Raw genomic sequence first — 20414 nt, forward strand, 5'->3', positions numbered from 1 at the left:
ACTGGCATATCCGAAGATTCAAAATTTAACCAAACACTTTATTGGTGATATTATGTAGGCGTTGTTTTGATCCTTGTAATTCTGACTTTGCCATTCTCTTTCCATAATCCGAGGGTGAATATTGTGAGCAGTGATTCAACCAATTAAAGGAGAATCGAAGCGTTTTGAATTTGGATTTTATTTATATATATTATAAATAATTTATATCACCAGTATATCTCAAGTTTTAAGTTGTAGCAATTTTTGACTTGTCTATGTTTCTAGTTTCACATTTTATGAATATTTACGTGTAGTTATGATTTTGGTAACCTAATAAGTATGATGGAAAAATTAAGCTTTTTAAATTTTAGTTGTAAGTCACTCTCTCTTTATTTTAACGTAGTTGCAACTCACGTTATTTTTCTTTTTATTTGTTTCAAGAAGAATGTCGCTTATTTATAAGTGAGAAATTTAATTTAAAACTTTTTATTTTGTTCTTATGAAAAATAGTCATAAAATTGTCACACCAACTAATTTTATTTATTACAAGTTGCAAATCTTTTTCATATCAAAATGACAAAAAATAATCATTTTAACAGCTTGTTTGGATGGTTGTTCCTCGTTGTATCGTATCGTATTGTTATCCCACAACAATATTTGTTTTGATGTTTCATTAAAATTTGTTGTATTGTATTGTTAAATTCATTGTTCCGGAACAATAAAAAGTCCCCCTTTTTGAAACAACCGATTTGGTGTGGTGGGATTGTTTCCTATTTTTCTTTCCAATTATGCCCTAACTTATTACTCCACAATTCTATTTTACCCTTTATCTTTTTTCTATTTTAACTCCAAATCTCCAACTTATAACCTACTTTGTTTTTTTCCAGACCAATGTTAAAGGTGTTTTGCTGCCTTCTGTTTTATTTTTCTCCTAATTTGCTTGTAACTCAATTCTAATTAGTTGTGCTCCTTTGTTTTGCTTTCTTCTGTCTCGCTCCTTTGTTCTTCTTTCTTATTGTGTTTTGCCTTCTTCTATTTTGTTTTTAAAAATTATTTTTATGCATAATTTTTGATAAATTTAATATTTAAATAATTGAGGGTATTTTAGTAAACTTATCAGTTACAGTACAGTACGATACAGTCAAACCAAACAACAAAATATTATTTAACAATAACAAACAATACAATCTATCCAAACATTGTATTCATAAAACGATACGGTACAATACGATACAATACAATACAATACATTATAAAACGATGGGGAATAATAATCCAAATAGAGTGTAAGATTTATCATCTGGTGAAGCATGACGTTGCAAATAGTGAAATTTAAAACTTACCTGTATAAACGACAGAAAAATTTTTGTACCAACTCTGAACGCTAAAAGTTTAAGTGGAATCATATTTTAATGGTTTTAGATCTACACAATGCAAAAGGACTGTGTTAGCCGTCGGAAAACAGTAAATTAATGTGTGCATGGTCCGTAATGCTTTTTCTTTTGTTGAAGACAAATGATTTACAGCTTGTTTGGATGGTTGTTACCTATTGTATCGTATTGTATTGTTTTCACCAAACAATATTTGTTTTGATTGTTTAGTTAAAATTGATTGTATTGTATTGTTAAATCCATTGTTCCGGAACAATGGAAAGTCCTATTTTTTAAAACAACCGATTTGGTGTGGTGGGATCGTTTCCTATTTTTCTTTCTAATTATGCCCTAACTTATTACTTTATAATTCTATTTTACCCTTTAACTTTTTATTTTAAATAATAGCAAAGTCTCTTTCTTACATAATTTTGTAATAGAATTCTATATGAAGTCTAATAACCGATATAAATTCTCAAGACGACATCCCAAATATAACCTAGTATATAATAACCTACATACGTGAAAAACTCATTTTGTTCTTCTGCCGCTTCTCCATACTCTTCAGGTAAATGTTTTGTTTTACTTTTGTCTGAATGGAGTCTACTTAATATTTTTTTTAAAATTTTTATTATTATGATCTAATTATAAATATAGTGTACTTATTATTATTTTTAATATTATTAACTTGTTCAACTAATTTCGATAGAATTTGCATGAATTTAATTGCTTAATTTATATATAAGACATAATTAGTGATTAGTTAGTAGAAAGTGCTTTTCTTAAATAATTTTTATGTGTAATTTTTGATAAATTAAATATTTAAAATAATTGAGGGTATTGTAGTAAACTTATTACAGTACGATACAGTCAAACAAAACAGCAAAATATTATTTAACAAGAACGAACAATACAATCTATTCAAATATTGTATTCATAAAACGATACGATACAATAGAATACAGTACAATACGATACATTATAAAACGATGGGTAACTGTGATCCAAACGGAGTTTATAATAGATAAAAGTGAGAGTGAGAACAGGAAAAGCAAAAGCAAAAACACTACAACAACTTCATTTGCTCCCACATAGAAGAAAAATTAATAACAGAACAATGGCGTTGACGGGTGAGAAGTGTACAGTGTGCGTAACAGGAGCAGCTGGATTTATTGCTACGTCGCTAGTGAAGCTTCTCCTTTCTAAGGATTACACTGTTCATGGCACTGTTAGAGATTGTAAGTAGTACTCTCTCCGTCCTAATCTATGTGGCGGAGTTGAGTCCAGTTTCTCTTTGATTGCGATTTTTTCATATGCCTTTTACATATTTTGAATTGTAACTTATATTAAGTAGCTTTTAAATATATAAATTTTGTTTCAAAAAATTTAACGATTATATGTCCAAATTTAGGGTCAAAATTAAGAAGTTTGATTCTCAAAATTCGACCATATAAATTGGGACAGAGGGAGTAGTAAAATCTAAATCTTATTCTAAGTAGGTAAATATTACTGAAGAGGCTTTATTGTAAATGAATTTGCAGGTGAGGAGTATTCTCATTTGATGAATCTTGACAAAGCTGCTGAGAATCTAAAGCTTTTCAAAGCAGAGTTGCTAGATTACGACTCGCTTGCTGCAGCCATCAAAGGATGTAATGGTGTCTTTCATCTTGCTAGTCCTGTTCCTTCATCCTCTGTACCAAATCCTGAGGTATTTATGAATTTGCTATTACCTGTTAAATTTCTTTATTTCTGTCCACATATGGAAGAAAACTAGCTTCTCTAAACATGTAAACTTATTCACTTTGTTGATATCAATCACATTCTCTAGTTTCACTTTGTAGATCTCCAGATATCGGTGGAATCTTCACAAGCAGTAGCCTATCTTTAATACATGTTATTAGTTGTTGAAAGTGCTTAGAGTAAGAGGTATATTTCTACAGAATGAAAAAAAAAAACAAGATGGTGATTAGTGAATTTATGTTGGGATTTACACTATTGTACTATCAAAATAAGTTTTCTGAGGGTGATTAATGGTAGTATTATGATAAGAGACACTGTTTAGGAGCTCCACGATCTGGGAGCCTAAGACATTTGAAAATTAGGTCCGTCCAGTCCAGGATACCTTGTACTGGGATTAAAAAATCTGCAATTTCTAGATTGCTTTTGTATTCCCATTTTGTGCTAGTTCTACACACACAAAAAAATATCTTCTTGATATGTTCGGTGGCTTTGTTGCAGGTAGAAATTGTTGAGCCTGCAGTAAAAGGCACACTTAATGTTCTGAAGGCATGTTCTGAAGCAAACATCAAGAGGGTTGTTTATGTATCTTCTAATTCTGCTCTTGACTATAACCCCAACTGGCCAAAGGACCAAGTGAAAGACGAGACTTGTTGGTCGGACAGTGAATACTGCAAAGCAACTAATGTAACTTCTTTTACTGAGTACAAGTTTCCGAATTTGTTTTTTTGTGGTCATTATAAGATTTTTAGTTAATAATCACATATTTCTTTTGTGATCGGTAATAATCAACATACTTCTTACATACCATATTTAGTGTTGGTAAAGTAATTTATGATTTGAATCTTGAATGCTTATTTAGCTAGGCAGTTTCCTGTCTTATTTGCTTAGATTTTCAAAGGTAATTTCAGATTTGAATCTTAAATGCTTATTTTGCTAGAGCTGTTCCCTATCTGATTGAATTTTTTGGTTCCACCTTCATGCAGAACTGGTATAGTTGTTCCAAAACGATGGCTGAGACAGAAGCTTGGTCATATGCAAAACAAAGTGGACTTGATCTTGTAACCGTGCTCCCAACAATTGTATGGGGACCAATGTTGCAGAAGACAACAAATGCCAGTAGTTTAATTCTCATTAAGCTGCTGAAAGGTACCAACAAGGCGTAGTTTATACCTTAGAGTGTGGATGTATCTGCATTATTTTTTCTATTTCTACATCTCTGGTTGCATGAATAGCTCACTGCTGAATAATCAGAATTCACTTTCCCAAAATCCTTTTTAAATTTGTTCTTCTGAATATGGGCATGCATTTAGTACGCAGTATTTGTCAAATTCTTTGCTAATGCTTAAAATGCCAGAATGATTTAAATGTGCAACTATAATAAGTCTTGTCGTATTTTGGTTCTCCCAAATACTTCATGCTTGACTCTGAGCAAGAGATTATTGAAAGCAAAGAAAGTGCTTACCATCTTTGAGGCATATTATCTAAGCTCCAAGTGGAGGTTTCTATAGTATTATTTCTCCATGTACATGGGCTAGCCAAATTTCTTTGCAGCTGTGGCACATCTATGATCTACCTCGGCATGAGATTTATGAGACTCTGAGTAGGTTTATTGTAGGTTTGTATGCTTAATGTGTTGGTTGATGGTGGCTAGGAGTTTTTGTCCATAACATTTAGAGAAACTAGTTATTTTCAATTCAGCGTACTAATTAATGAGTTCTTCCTTATGTATGCATTCAACTTATACCCTCTGATGTTTTGGACAACTGCTGGGAGCCTTTCGTGCTTCAATTACCAAATTTGGATCCCGTATCCTCCCTTTGACCAATTTATTTTTGCATAATTATCTAATATGATAGATAAATTGTGTCACTTCTCCATTTGCCCTTCACGTATGTTGCACAAGTCATTTTTTTATTATGTATAGAATAAGAAATAAAGAAATATGAGAGAATAAGTAAAGTTACATGCTGTATTTGTCAATTGATAATGTTTAGTAGGCCGGTTGGTCATGATATAGTCTTGGTTACAAACATTGCTTGGGTGCTATGTTCTCATCCTTCTGCTCTAATGGTTTAAGCATTGCTTTACCCATGAAGTCCCGAGTATATTGCTTGGTTAGATAAAAGACATCCCAGCTACTATGCACCAATAGCTACTAAACGTTGTGTTTAATGATAGTAAATGTTAATTTCCTTGTAAGCAAATGAATTGACCTAATAATCATGGAAATTATGGCGAACTGATTGAGAATCTTGGAATATAAGATCATTTTCTGAAACATACAAACTTCCACCTATAGGGATATATCGCAACCCCTCTATACCTACTTTTTCTGTTGTAACATTAACAAGATTTGCTGTATCTCCATTCCCCTCGAGATTGACCACCTAATGGGAACACAAACGCTTAAAAATTCTGTTCGCTTAGTTTTGTAACGCTTTGCATTTTCTTATATTGATGGCTTCATGTGTTGTTTCTATGATTTCATGTATATGGATTCGTGGTCATGGTTCTCTCATATTTTCACTTGAAGTGACTGACCTCCCTCTCTTCACTCTTGTGTCGTTCATGTAGAAGGATATGAAGAGCTGGAAAACAAGAGCCGGTTTATTATAGATGTACGTGATTTAGCTGAAGCGCTGGTGCTGGTTTATGAGAAACCTGAAGCTGAAGGTAGACACATATGCATGGCTCATAAAGCGAAATCACAGGATTTGGTTGACATGCTGAAGAGACACTACCCCAACTACAACTATCCTAACCGGTGAATTTCTCTCCATTCTACCTTAGGCTTCTTCAGTGGGAATCTAGTATCCTATTTGTTGTGTCTGGTGTAGGAGTTACGAAAAAGCAGCATAATGAAATCGGATTTCTCTTATGAGATTTTGATTTCCTGTTTCCAGTGTGTCTTGTTAAGAAGTAACAAACAAAATGCGAATGAATTTGGTCTATTTGATTGATTCTGTTGATAAGTGTTCTTGTTTTCCTTCTACATAGAGGTTCCTCATTTATCTGAATCTGCTGTCCTAAAAATACTGTTTATTTTACAGCTTTACCGATGTGATGGAGGAAGGAAGTTATAGCACAGAGAAACTGCAGAAGTTGGGTTGGAAATGTAGGCCACTGGAGGAAACTCTAATCGATGCTGTTGAAAGTTATAAACAAGCGGGCATTCTTGATTAAAGAAGAGAAAATATCAAGTCCACCTTTTACTTATTGTAATATTCTTTGTGGTACTTGCCCTGCCTGTCTTTCAAGATAATACTCTTGCGAACTAGTATCTATATGTAATAATATAATCTGGATTGAGGAGGTTATATTTTACTCCTTTTGAGTGCTATTTTGTTGTTGTTGTTGTTGTTGTTGTTGTTGTTGTTGTTGTTGTTGTTGTTGTTGTTGTTGTTTGTTGTTGTTTTATTTGCTCTCCCTGGGGTTATTGCAGAGGCGGAGCTAGTATTTGAAGCTTATGGATTCAAAATTTCAATTCTTTTAAATTATTGGGTTCTAAATTACTAATTTGTGCATATTTAATGAATTTCCTAAAATAAATATAAGGTTTGAATCAAATCTACTGAGTTAAGCTGAACCCTGGCGCTACCCCTGGATTATTTGGNAGCCTCTAAGAGTACATAAATATCATAAAGGTCGGGATAGGCCCCGCCGTACCAATCAATACATGTACTAATCATACTGACCAAATAAGCAACTCTGAAGCAATGGAGCGCACCAACACCTTCCCCTGAGCTGATAGCCTATTTGGAGGACTCTCAACCTATCTATCAGGATCTGCGGGCATAAAACGCAGCGTCCCTAGGCAAAAGGGACGTCAATACAAATAACGTATCGAGTATGTAATTTATATTGATGGCTTCATGTGTTGTTTCTATGATTTCATGTATATGGATTCGTGGTCATGGTTCTCTCATATTTTCACTTGAAGTGACTGACCTCCCTCTCTTCACTCTTGTGTCGTTCATGTAGAAGGATATGAAGAGCTGGAAAACAAGAGCCGGTTTATTATAGATGTACGTGATTTAGCTGAAGCGCTGGTGCTGGTTTATGAGAAACCTGAAGCTGAAGGTAGACACATATGCATGGCTCATAAAGCGAAATCACAGGATTTGGTTGACATGCTGAAGAGACACTACCCCAACTACAACTATCCTAACCGGTGAATTTCTCTCCATTCTACCTTAGGCTTCTTCAGTGGGAATCTAGTATCCTATTTGTTGTGTCTGGTGTAGGAGTTACGAAAAGCAGCATAATGAAATCGGATTTCTCTTATGAGATTTTGATTTCCTGTTTCCAGTGTGTCTTGTTAAGAAGTANGGGGACGGGGGGGGGGGAATTATTCATTTGCACTCATGGAACACTGATTTCCATGAGGTTTATGTTGGAGTATCTAAAGCTTATTGGGAAAGTAGCCTTATAAATAAGCTTCTTAGCCTTATAAATAAGCTTCTTATGGGTGTTTATCTCGAAAATACGAGTAACAATTAAATTTGATTTGTGGTTTTAAAGATATGTGATTTAGTTCAATACTAATTAATAATCAAGAAATATGAAGTAGAAATGAAAGAGATAAACGAATCAAACCAATGTTACTCAGCAGTGGGGACCGCAAGCTTAGTGACCTCGAGACGAACTAGGAATAATAAAATAAGAACAGTATAGAGAAAAGACAATTCTGATGAACAGTAAGCGAAAAGTAGAGAGTATATTCTTTGCCAATGATTAGATGATGTTACAAATGATTGGGGTCTCCTTTATATAATAGGGGAACCCTAAATAAGGTACATTTCTATTTACAGTAAGGAATATTATTGGCACAGCTGTCTAACCGCCTAGTACGGAATCGTACAATCCTATTATGGGATTTGTGCCAAGATCTTGGGGACGTGGCAGGAATCTAGCTCATTCTGTTACAAATCCATAACGGTACAATTTCGGGGTCGAGCATACTTAACTTCGGTATTCCTCGCACTCCTATCTTAGGGCATTGCATTCCGTCTTCGAGCTCGAGTCTAGTCTGTCGACCTCGAACTCGAGCTTACTTGAACTCGGACCGCAGGCGATCCCTCGAGCCTGGGAAATCGGGCGTGCCTGATTTCGACCGTATACAGATAGTCCCCGCGTTTCTTAGAGTAGGTCGATAAGAAACGATTTGATCTTCAATGCTCCGATGCCTCGGTCCCAATGCCAATCTTGTGATGTCAGCGGCTGAAGTGACTGAAAGGTCACTTTCGCGCAGTTCCCAAAGTCATTAATTGGAGGCAGCTGACGGTCGGCTATTTGGCTTCCCCAATACGCTCAAGTGACTTCTATAAATAGGCCAACTTCACAACTTTTGCAAACTTTATTTCTCTAATCATTTTCAAAATCTTATTAGCTCCTTCAACTTCTCTGAGTTCATCCTTCTCTTTAACTTGCCCTTACTTCATCATCAACCCTTTCTCTCTGAATTTCTACACCATAATGGCCAAAACATCTAAATCTGTTCCTCAAAAAGAAAAAGCCTCTCCATCATCGCGACCGACCAAAAGTAAAACGGTAGTGCCACCTCGTATCGAAGAGTGTATTCCCCCGCCGTGTGAAACAACCTCCGATTTCCAAATTGAGAAACCTGTATCGACACCAGGCCGATGTGAGCCCATGTCTCGATACATTTGTTTGATAACCAAATATGAGCTCCAGCAGGTAAAAAAAGGAATGTAACTGGGAGAATAAAGATATAGTGATCCCTTCCCCTAAAGAGGACATTACTACTCACAAAGCAGGGTACTTAAGCGTGTACACCTACCCATTCACGCTGGGCCCTACCGATCCAGCTCTGGGTCCCATTGATCCAGTTGTTCTTGATTTTTGCCAACAATACCAAGTGACACTCGACAAAATATATCCTTTATTTTGGCGCATCGTCAATCTGATCAGATTCTTTTCGAAACAGGTCGAGGGAATGCCTTTTACCCTCGATCATCTGATCAGGCTATACAGTCCTTGTCTCTATCGAGGCGGCCTAATAAAGCTGCAGTGCCAATCCACAAAATCTCTTTTCTCCAGCATCGATGAAGACAAAGATCGAGGGTGGATGAGCTGGTTCGTCCGAGTCAGGACTTCCGATCTGATACCTGCTGAGAGGATACCATTCCCCGAAGAATGGAATATGAAACGTAACACATTTGTTGATAATGACTTTATGCCCTGTTTTTCCTTTTCTTTCTCGAATTCATCTTTTTTCTCGGTCTAACCCCTTTCCGATGGTGTAGCTCTTGCTTGGTTTCCTGGTGCGGTCCCAGACCTCGAAGGTTGGTCCGGAAGCTGGTCTCTACTTCTTCGTACACGGAGCGCAGCTGGCGTGATTTGGCCAAAGGTCGATGGGAGGTTAAAAACCATGGTGAGTCCTCTTGTTTGTTTATTTGTGTTTCTCAGAGAAATACTCACTCTGTCTTTATGCAGGCCTCGGAGACGCCGTTGCTATGCGGCCTCCCCTGCCCAGTGAAGAGGAAATCCCAAAGCCTTCCAAAGAAAAGAAAAGGAAGAGGGGGTCGCCTGCAAATTCCCCGAAGTCGAAGAAAGCAAGGCTCGAAAGCCTAAGGCCGATACTATGGCCCTTTCTCCAGGAGCGGTCCAACGCCTTAGGGACGAGGAGGAAGAGAGGGAGGATGATGACTGCCTGTTGGTAGTTCGTAAAAGAGGAAGCACTGACGCTTCGAAGTCTGCCGAACCGATGATGGCTGATGTGGTTCATGCCAGGACCGAAGAAATCTTCGAGGGGAGTTCGAGCAAAGTCCCCGAGCCATCGGGCAGAAAAAGAGCGCCTCGTCTGGAGGTCATTTGGAGGGTGAGACCGAGGGGCCCGGTCCCGAGGTCCTTCAAGAGAGGAGAATGCCCCGAGTGGATCACTTGGGGTAGTTAATGTGGACGAGTCGCCGCCTAGTCCTGAGTTCTCTAAGGGGCAATTCCGAGATGCTCGGAACATGAGAACTCCTGATGTGGGGACGAGTCACGAAGGGCTTGATATCTTTCGAGAGTGCCTTGCAGGGATCGAAGATGGACCCGACCCAGATGCTTCTTTTATTTTCGACGAGGCCCATCGGCTCTTCAAACAAGTAAGTTTCTGTCCTTTAAAATTACGCCTGCGCCTTATCCTTGTTGTTCTGAGCCTAACTTTTCCCTTTTTGTGAAGGCTGTGACGCTCCATAAAGAAGTATTCTCCAAGTCTCGAGCTGAGCTTGCTCGATGTGAGGCCGAGTTTAAGAAAATATCGAAAGAGAAGGACGGTCTTAAAACCCTCTATGTCAAGAAAGAGGAGGAGGTCAGTGACCTTCGAGCTGAACTGGCGGAGGCTCGTCAAGAGCGGACCGAGCTTGTCGAAAAGGTAACATACCCTACGGAGTTTTGTTATGCATTTACCCGATTGGTCGGCTAATGCTTCAACTTTGCAGGTTCAACAAAAGGGCGAGCTGGTGGAGCAGCTCCGAGAGGAGCTCAAGATGAAGGAGGCCGAGACCCTAGGGTGGAGGCAAGACATGGACCGTCTCGCTTCGGAGAAGGATACTCTTCGGGAGCAACTGGCTTCAATCGAACGCCATCTTCAAAGTGTGAAGGAGGAGAGCCTGGCTCAAAGATGCAAAATCGAGGAGCTTGAAGCTAAATCTGGTGTTGAGCTTGCCAAGGCCAAATCTGATGCAGAGGCATTTATATCTTCGTACCGAGCGGTGCTGAAGCAGCTAACACCCGGGCAAAGGAGATATCCGTTGCGGCCGAAGTTAAGCTATCATGTGCACTTGATCATGCCAGGCGACGGTGCCGGAGAGAAACCCTCGAGGAGGTGCATGCTCGGGGTTTCGATCTCTCAGCCGATATTGAAAAAGCAAAGACTTTGGAAGAAGAGGATGCCGCTTTGCTTTCTGATGACGAGGATTCAGCCAGTGGCTCCGAGAGCGGAGGAGACGAAGATGAAGTCCCCGGAGTAGATTTAAGTTTCTTTATTTTGTGTTTTTGTGCAAGTACCCCTCGTGTAAATATCTTTTGTAATAATCTCTTGGAAATACAAAAGGACCTCTTTGTCTCAATTTTGACTTGTGTTGAATTTCATTTTGTCCTTATTTGTGGATAATTCAATTGCACAACTCAAAATGATCAGTTTGAGTACTGGTTTGGACCCGGAATATAATAAACCCTTAGGTGTTTATCGATCAATATAATACCCCTTAAGGTTTTTGTTAATCCCCGAGCTAAGTTTAAATTGATTTGATGCAAGCTCGGGATATCGGGACTCTTGAGTCCGAGTTGAGTGAGAGCAAGGTCTCAAACTCTATATATTTTGGCCCTTAGGCTCTTTTAGGTTGGCCCTTAGGCTCTTTAAGTTGGGCCAATTTGGCCTCTAAAGCGGCTATAATTTTTTCCTCTTTTCGGCTAAAAGCTTAGTGAAATTTTTTGTATGCCTTAGCATGTGTTTTTTGTACCCGTTTGGGTTTTTCGAAGGTTCGACGTATCGAGACCTTATTAGTAATTTGTTTATGTAAACATATTCGAATACCTCTTGAGGTTGTTTCGAAGGCTGATGTTATCGAAGCCTTTAATTTATTCGAGAGCTGATTTTATCGAAGCCCTTTATTTGCTTTTGCCGAGGGTAGCCTGATTTAATCGGTTTTTCAAAGTGTTTGAAGGCTTTTAATTTATGGCGGAAGTCGGACGTCTCCAAGCCGCATGATTTCGGCCGTAGCCTTTTTATATGACTGTAGTCTTTAATACGGCCGTAGCCTTTAATATGGTCGTAGCCTTCAGGTATGTCTCTTGGACTTGTTTCCCGATAACTTTTTGAACTTGTTCGAAAGGTTAATCCCCGAGTATGCTGGCCTTGGCCTTGGCCTTTGTATCGAGGGGATGCCTATTTGAGGTCTTATGAGTCCGAGTTTTTGCTGACACGGACATGCTGCCTGTCGATGACAGTCCCCGAGTATTTCGAGTGTACATTCGTGCTCTGGCTCTTAAGCCATAGGATTATAAGTGTAGAGCTCGTATAATAGTAGATCTTTGAAACACAAAGTGTTTTTAATATAAACAGAATGCTTCTTCAAATAATTGATACATGCGTACATGTTTTGCCGTCGGGGCTCGACTATTCTATATGGACACGGTTCATCTGACCGTTTGGCCCATTACAAAGTTTTCTTATCGAGGCCCTCTTAGGCGTGAAGTATTTTCCTCGAAAATATGACCTCCGAGGGTGATGCCCCCAGTATTCATGGTTAATTGAAAAGAAGCCTTAGATACTGTTGAGTTCTCCTTAGGTAGCATATAGTTGTTGCCTCGTTAAAAACCTTGGCGGTAAAACCTATTTGGGACAAAATCCGACCTAAGGAAAAAAGAGTGCAACGCATGCTTTAAAACCTAAGGCCTTCGTGTAAAAAGGTGCCTTCGATATCTTCGATCGAACATCTGCAATAAGTTAGTTTTAAATTCAAATGGACAAGGAAGATACATTCATACCTTAGCAATAGTATCGTTTGAGTAACGATATGTTCCAATTGTTCGGCAATTGCTCACCTTCTAGTGTGCTAAGTTTGTAAGATCCTTTACCAACAACTCCGAGGACTCGGTACGGTCCTTGACAATTCGGGCCCAGTTTCCCTTCATTCAGGTCTTGAGTATTGAGGGTGACTTTCCGTAGAACTAAGTCCCCGATTCCGAAGTGTCGAAGGTTGGTCCTTCTGTTGTAATATCTCTCGATTCTTTGCTTCTGGGCGGCCATCCGAACGAGCGCTACTTCTCGTTTTTCATCTAATAGCTCAAGGCTGGTGTTCATAGCCTTGTGATTTGATTCCTCCGATGCATGTCGAAACCTGGCACTGGGTTCTCCGACCTCGACAGGGATAAGGGCCTCGGAGCCATATACTAAAGAAAATGGGGTAGCCCCCGTGCTAGACTTCGATGTTGTTCGATATGCCCAAAGGACCTCGGGTAAAACTTCTCCCTATTTCCCCTTTGCATCGTCCAACCTTTTCTTCAGGTTTTGAATGATAGTTTTGTTTGTTGACTCGGCCTGTCCATTTCCGGTTGGATGGTATGGTGTTGATAAGATCCTCTTTATTTTATGTGCTTCGAGGAACTCTGTTACCTTGCTGTCGATGAATTGTTTTTCATTGTCACATACAATCTCAGCATGTGTCCCGAACCGGCATATGATGTGGTCCTAGATGAAGTCAATAACTTCTTTTTCTCTAACCTTTTCGAAGACTGTGCTTCCACCCATTTAGAAAAATAATCAGTCATAAACAAAATAAATTTAGCTTTACCTGGGTCCGTTGGTAGAGGGCCGACTATATCCATCCCCCATTTCATAAAAGGCCACGGGGATAGGACCGAGTGGAGTTGTTCTCCGGGCTGATGGATCATTTGTGCAAACCGTTGACATTTGTCACATTTTTTGACAAATTCCTTAGTATTTTTTTCCATGCTGACCCAGTAATATCCTACCATAATGATTTTGCGAACTAGAGACTCTACGCTTGAGTGATTCCCACAAGTACCTTCGTGGATTTCTCATAGAACATAATCAGTGTCCCCTGGCCCTAAACATACTGCCAATGGCCCATCGAACGTTCTCCTGTACAATGTTCCATCTTCATCTAACGCAAACCTGGCAGCCTTGGTTCGTAGGGCCCTCGATTCTTTGTGGTCCGATGGGAGTTTTCCATTCTCTAAATAGTTGATATACTTATTCCTCCAGTCCCAAGTCAAACTTGTTGAATTTATCTCGGCATGACCCTCTTCAACCACAAACCTAGATAACTAGACGACAGAACCCGGACGATGTCATCTTCTTCGACCGAGGATCCCATATTAGCAAGTGCATCGACCTCGCTATTTTGCTCTCGAGGCACATGATCCAGAGTCCACTCCTTGAAGCGGTGCAAAGTTACCTGTAGTTGATCCAAGTACCGTTGCATTCTATCCTCTCGAACTTCAAAACTTTTGGCTACTTGGTTCACCACCAATAGTGAATCGCACTTGGCTTTAATGATTTCTGCTCCCAAACCTTTAGCTAGTTCGAGACCTGCAATCATAGCCTCATACTCGGCCTCATTATTAGTCAACCTAGAAGTTTTGATAGATTGTCTAATGGTACCACCCGTAGGTGGCTTTAAGACATCGCCGAGCCCGGACCCCTTCATATTCGAGGCACCGTCTATGAAAAGGGTCCATACCCCGATGATGTACCTGAACTTAGCAGGAGTTCTTTCTCCACTTCGGGTACGAGGGTCGGCGTAAAATCGGCCACGAAGTCATCTAGGATTTGCGACTTGATGGTCGCTCAGGGTTGATACTCGATATCGTACCCGCCGAGTTCGACGGCCCATTTGGCAAACCGTCCCGATAGCTCGGGCTTATGCAAAATATTCGAAGGGGGTAAGTTGTTAATACACATATGGGATGACACTGAAAATATGGTTTAGCTTTCTAGATGCGCTTATCAATGCAAGTGCTAAATTTTCTAAGTGAGGGTATCTAGTTTCAGCATCTCCTAAAGTTCGGCTCACATAATAGACAGGGAATTGCATACCTTGCTCTTCTCGAACTAGTACACCACTTACCGCTATCTCAGACACTGCCAAGTATAGATAAAGTTTTTTATCTACCTTCGGGGTGTGAAGCAAAGGCGGGCTCGATAGATATTGCTTCCATTCTTGTAAGGCTTGCTGACATTCCGGGGTCCACGCGAAATCTTTCTTCTTTTTAAGCAAGGAAAAGACCGGTGACTTCGATCTGATGACCTCGAAATGAATCGACCCATGACAGTTATTCGTCCCGTTAGCCTTTGCACGACCTTCACACTATCCATGATCGTGATATCCTTGATGGACTTGATCTTATCGGGGTTAATTTCGATACCCCGATTCGACGCCATAAACACAGAAACTTACCCGAGCCGACTCCGAAGGCACATTTCTTCGGGTTGAGCTTCATGTTGTACTTTCTCAAAATTTTGAATGTTTCCTGCAAATGATTCAAATGGCCCTCTGTGCGAAGGGACTTAACCAACATATCATCAATGTAAACTTTCATTGTTTTACCTATTTGTTCTTCGAACATTTTGTTGACTAGGCGTTGATATGTAGCTCCCGTATTTTTTAGCCCGAAGGGCATTACGTTGTAACAATAAGTTCCAGATTTAGTAATAAACTAAGTCTTTTCCTGGTCCTCCGGGTTCATCTGAATCTAATTGTACCCGGAGTAGGCGTCGAGAAAAGTTAGGATCTCGTGGCCGGCCGTGGCATCGATCATACGATCGATGTTGGGCAGTGAGAAAGAATCTTTCGGACATGCTTTGTTCAAGTCCTTATAGTATACACACATTCTAAGTTTATTTCCATTTTTAGGAACTAAAACTACATTGGCTAGCCATTCGGGGTACTTTACCTCCCGAATAGACCCTATTTTAAGAAGTTTGGTTACCTCGTCCTTTATGAACGCATGTTTCACCTCGGACTGGGGCCTCCTTTTTTGCTTTACTGGTTTGAACCTGGGGTCGATGCTTAGCCGATGTGTGGTGATTTCCGGTGAAATCCCTGTCATATCTAAGTGGGACCAATCAAAGAAATCCATATTATCAATAAGAAGTTGAACGAGTTTTTTCCTGAGTTCGGGGGTTAATCCCGTTCCTAGGTATTCCTTTCTCTTGGGCATGTATTAGATCAGTATGACCTGCTCCAGTTCCTCGACAATTTATTTGGTTGCATCGGACTCTTCGGGAATGACAAATGTTCGAGGAGTAAGGAAGTCCTCTTCTTCGTCTTCGATTACCTGTTGCTCCGATTCTGTTAACCCCATGTTTTCGTACGTAAAAGTACGTTGCAAGTCAACTGATGGAAGCTATGAAATGAGATCATCTGCGAAAGTACATCAAGTAAGTTAATCATGTTAACTTGGAGGTTACAAATATTTAAGATCATGAATACCAAGTACTAAGAGGGTTTGAATGCTTAGAAGCTAAATGAATTGAAGAAAATTAGTTTCGTCAAAAATCGACAAGTTGGGAATGTTATAACATGTACTATTGGGGTGAGACTAGGGTGCTTAACATTATATGGAGATTATATTATGAGTTATTTTAGTCGTATGATAGTCGTGTGTCAGTTTTGAAGTCAAGCGAGTTGTGGACATCACAAGTTACATTCATAAATATGCTGAAAATTAGGTCAAATGTAGTTGAGCATTTCTCCCAATGTACATGGAATTACAGGATGATCTACCTACCAAATTGAATATCTATGAGTCTAGTTTCCAACAGAGTAAACCGTACATTGATACGACACTGGAATAGAGAGAGATTAATATTTTCGCGAGACTGCATACGCTGGTAGGTGACAAGTAGGTGCATCACCTACTTGCCAAAAGGAGAGGCCTCAATTAAAAGCTCCAAGGTCGGCCAAAGAGCCCTTTTAAGGGATGATTTCCTTCATATATTACACTCATAATAGATCAAAAAAATCAGATGTACACCCCAGCAAAATTCTCCCAAAAATTCAATACAAAACCTTAAATAATTTTCTCTTCTTTTCAAGTTCTAGTTGGAGAAAAACCTAAGGGTTAAAGAATCAAGATAGGAGCTGAGATATTCACCAAATATGGTAAGTATATTGCCCTTGTTCATCATTTTTTTCTGCTGTAAAAGTAGAGAAATTCATTCAATAATTGTAAGAACTCATGGGACAGTGATCGGAAGCCGTGAGTTCGAGTTGTTCAACTTGTAGTGGACTGTTTTGTGGGATGTTTCATGTTGCTGTTGGGTTGTCTCTTTTGCTGCTGTTTTTGTGGAGTTTTGGAGGAGAAAGGTTGTGGAAAAACACCACATAATTGCAGGGTGGTTGGCTGGTCGTTCGTCGTTACATTTTTAGGTTGTTTGACACTACTATGGTTGTCGTTTTGTGTGTGGAGTGATAGAGGTATGTTAGGATGTTTTGTGGGATTTTGTGATAGATATAAGGTTGGAAAATGATGTATATATGTTGTTATTGTTGTGTTCTTGTGTTGTTGGTGTTGTTGGTGTTGTGTCGAATTAGGAGGAAGTAAAGATTATAGGGGGATGCTGCCCGTTCTTTTACAAAATAAGCTTGTCGTTCGTTGTGTGATAGTTGTACCTTCCATAACTTGATGATAGTATTGTTATCATTGTTGTAGAATAAGGTGCAAAAAGACGAGTTTAACGTGGTTATTAGACATATCGTGATAAGGTATGTTAAGGCTAAACCTTTCTTTCATTTTGGCATGATCCAGTAACTACATGTGTTTGTAACGAGACATAAAGAGAAGTTCATATTCCTGAATTTATGTACATTTTCCTAGTCTCCTAAGTTACAGTATTCTCCCTTATCGGGACTTCATATTCAGTTTAGTTTTATCTTCTTTCAGCCAAGGGAGCAGATAGTCTATATATATACAGTATTACAGTATTTTCACCACCATCGAGATATAATCGATGGGCAGGCCCCTATTCGGCAACCTCTAATCAGATGGTAAGTTATATACCGAGCCTACTGTGGCAGACCGCCTATGAGCGAGCCCAGAATGGTCGAGATATAGAGCCTAGTATGGTCGAGCGCCTATGAGCGAGCCTACTACGGCAGAGCAGTTACACATACCGAGCCTTATAGGGCCGGACAACTATTCTACATACTATATGGAGAGAGTTGAGTTTGTATCAGTAGGTAAGCATATCTTCAGATTATCTTTGACTCCCAGTTACATTCAGTTATTATATTATCAGTTCAGTTTCAGCTTTCAGTTATTCTATTGCCTTACATACTCGGTACATTATTTTGTACTGACGTCCCTTCTGCAGGTCTTGATAGACAACTGGATAGACCTTCCCAGTAGACAAAGTCAAACATCAGCTTGGTTGGTAAGCTCTACTTCCTCGGGGTTACCAGGTCTAGACCTTGGAGTCCATTTTTTATATATACAGGTTTGATAGGCAGGTCGAGGCCCTGTCCCGACCATGCTATAGTTCAGCTATCGCTAGAGGCTTGTAGACGAGTCCTGCATATTTTTTATATCAGTAGATGTTCATGGCGGTTTCACCGGCCTGCACAGTTATATATATCAACTTTTGGGTATGTTTACCCCATAGATGAGAGAGACGTTATTTTCAGACGATTCAGAATATGGCCTCATCGGCCTAAGTTGAGGGTTACCCCTCCAGAGTTCACAGTAAGGAGTGGTACGCTCGGGCCGAGTACGGCACCGTGTGCCAGCCATGCCTCATCGAGTTTGGGGCGTGACAGATTCCGTCGAGGCTGGGGGCGGTGATTGCTATTTAGCCACCTGCTTACCTTTGATGCTCGCTTTCTCCGAGGTCGAAGGCTCTGGTATCGGCACCACTTCCTCGACAGCAAACATCTCCTTTGTAGTCTGTTGCTCTCCGTAGACTGTTTTCACTCCCTCTTCTGTTGGGAACTTTATCATCTGGTGAAGAGTTGAAGGCACTGCCCTCATGTTGTGTATCCATGGTCCCCCGAGGAGTGCATTATACCTCATGTCGCCTTCGATGACATGGAATTTTGTGTCCTGTATGGTCCCGGCTACGTTTACTGGTAGGATTATCTCCCCCTTTGTTGTTTTCCTTGCCATATTGAAGCCATTTAGGATCCGAGACGCAAGTACGATCTGATCTTGTAGGCCGAGTTGTTCCACGACCCTCGATCTGATTATGTTTGCTGAGCTACCTGGATCCACTAGAACACGCTTAACTTGAATTTTATTTAAAAGAATAGAAATTACCAAGGCGTCGTTGTGCGGTTGGGATATGCCTTCTACTTCTTCGTCACAGAAAGATAGGACGTCCTCGGGCACATAGCTCCGAGTCCGTTTTTCTCTGGTGATTGATACCTTGGTGCATTTGAACATAGGTCCTTGTGGGATGTCGACATCGCCAACGATCATGTGGATTACATGGTTTGGTTCTTCCTGCTCATTTTTTTCTTGCATCTCTTTCCCTAAAATGGTTTTTAGCTCGATCATTGAGAAATTCTCGAAGATGACCCTCATTGAACAGTCGAGCTACCTCCTCCCTTAGCTGCCTGCAGTCCTAGGTTCTATGGCCATGTGTGCCATGATACTTAGACATCAAGTTTGGATTCCTCTAAGAAGCATCAGTTTGGATAGGCCTGGGCCACCTAGTATCCTTAATTCTTTCAATGGCTGACACAGTTCCTGATGCGCCTACGCTGAAATTATACTCTAACAATCGAGGTGCCTCCATGGGATTGGTATGTTTATCGAACCCGCTCTTACTCATGAGTCCCCGAGAGCTTTGTCCTCGATCGTTTCTCCGATCATTCCAAGGAGCATTACGACCCGAACCGTTGTTTCTCCGATCGACATACGACTGATACCGTTCTTTGTTTGACCTCGATTCCCTGTCTGTATCCCTCATGGGTCTGGCTGCCGATCTGTTAGGATGAACTGAACCCGAGGGGTCTCCCAACTAGTCGTCCTCGACCCTAATCTTTGATTGATAACGGTTATGCACATCGGACCACATCACGCCTGGATACTCGACCAAATTCTGCTTTAGCTGTCGAGACGTAATCGAACTCCTTTCATTCAAGCCCTACATAAAAGCTTGTACTCCCCAGTCATCCGAGACCGGTGGTAACTCCATTCGTTCCATCTGGAACCTAGACACGAACTCCCCCAACATCTCGTCGTTCCTTTGTTTTATCTTGAAGACGTCGGATTTTCTCGTTGTCACCTTTATGGCTCCGGCGTGTGCTATCACGAAGGCGTCTGCTTACATAGCAAACGAATCAATAGAGTTAGGAGGCAAGTTGTGATACCAAATCATAGCTCCTTTTGATAATGTTTCTCCAATCTTTTTTAACCATATTGATTCGATCTCGTCATCACTAAGGTCGTTTTCCTTAGTCCCACAAGTGTATGAAGTAATATGCTCGTTAGGGTCAGTTGTCCTGTTATACTTGGGTATATCGGGCATGCGAAACTTTTTTGGGATAGGCATCTGAGCCGCGCTCTGAGGGAATGGTTTTTGTATGAACTTTTTTGCATCTAAAACTTTCAAAACTGGAGGTGCCCCCGGTATCTTGTCAACACGGGAGTTATAAGTCTCCACCTTCTTATCATTGTCCTCAATCTTCTTTACCCCGAACATGATCCTCTTGATGACCTCTTCGAGCATCCTCATAATGGCGGGGTCAGTCCCCGAGTCATTTTCGTTCGACCTCTTGGGCGCTGGTTCAGCTCGTCGTGTGTTATCTGGTTCAGCTATACTCGGAGTTTTATTCTGACTTTCAAGTTGAG

The 20414-nt window shown here is 40.2% G+C and overlaps 1 protein-coding gene across 1 annotated transcript; it reads left to right on the top strand.

Moving 5' to 3' along the window:
* On the top strand, window positions 2375-6489 carry LOC109224764 (cinnamoyl-CoA reductase 2-like). The gene is made up of 6 exons (XM_019389276.1): window positions 2375-2587; window positions 2891-3057; window positions 3588-3773; window positions 4073-4235; window positions 5664-5853; window positions 6140-6489. Exons 1-6 carry the CDS (start codon window positions 2467-2469, stop codon window positions 6270-6272), a joined length of 960 nt encoding a protein of 319 aa, XP_019244821.1. The 5' UTR covers window positions 2375-2466; the 3' UTR covers window positions 6273-6489.

Source organism: Nicotiana attenuata, chromosome 4, assembly GCF_001879085.1.
Source record: "Nicotiana attenuata strain UT chromosome 4, NIATTr2, whole genome shotgun sequence".
Taxonomy (NCBI): Eukaryota; Viridiplantae; Streptophyta; class Magnoliopsida; order Solanales; family Solanaceae; genus Nicotiana; species Nicotiana attenuata.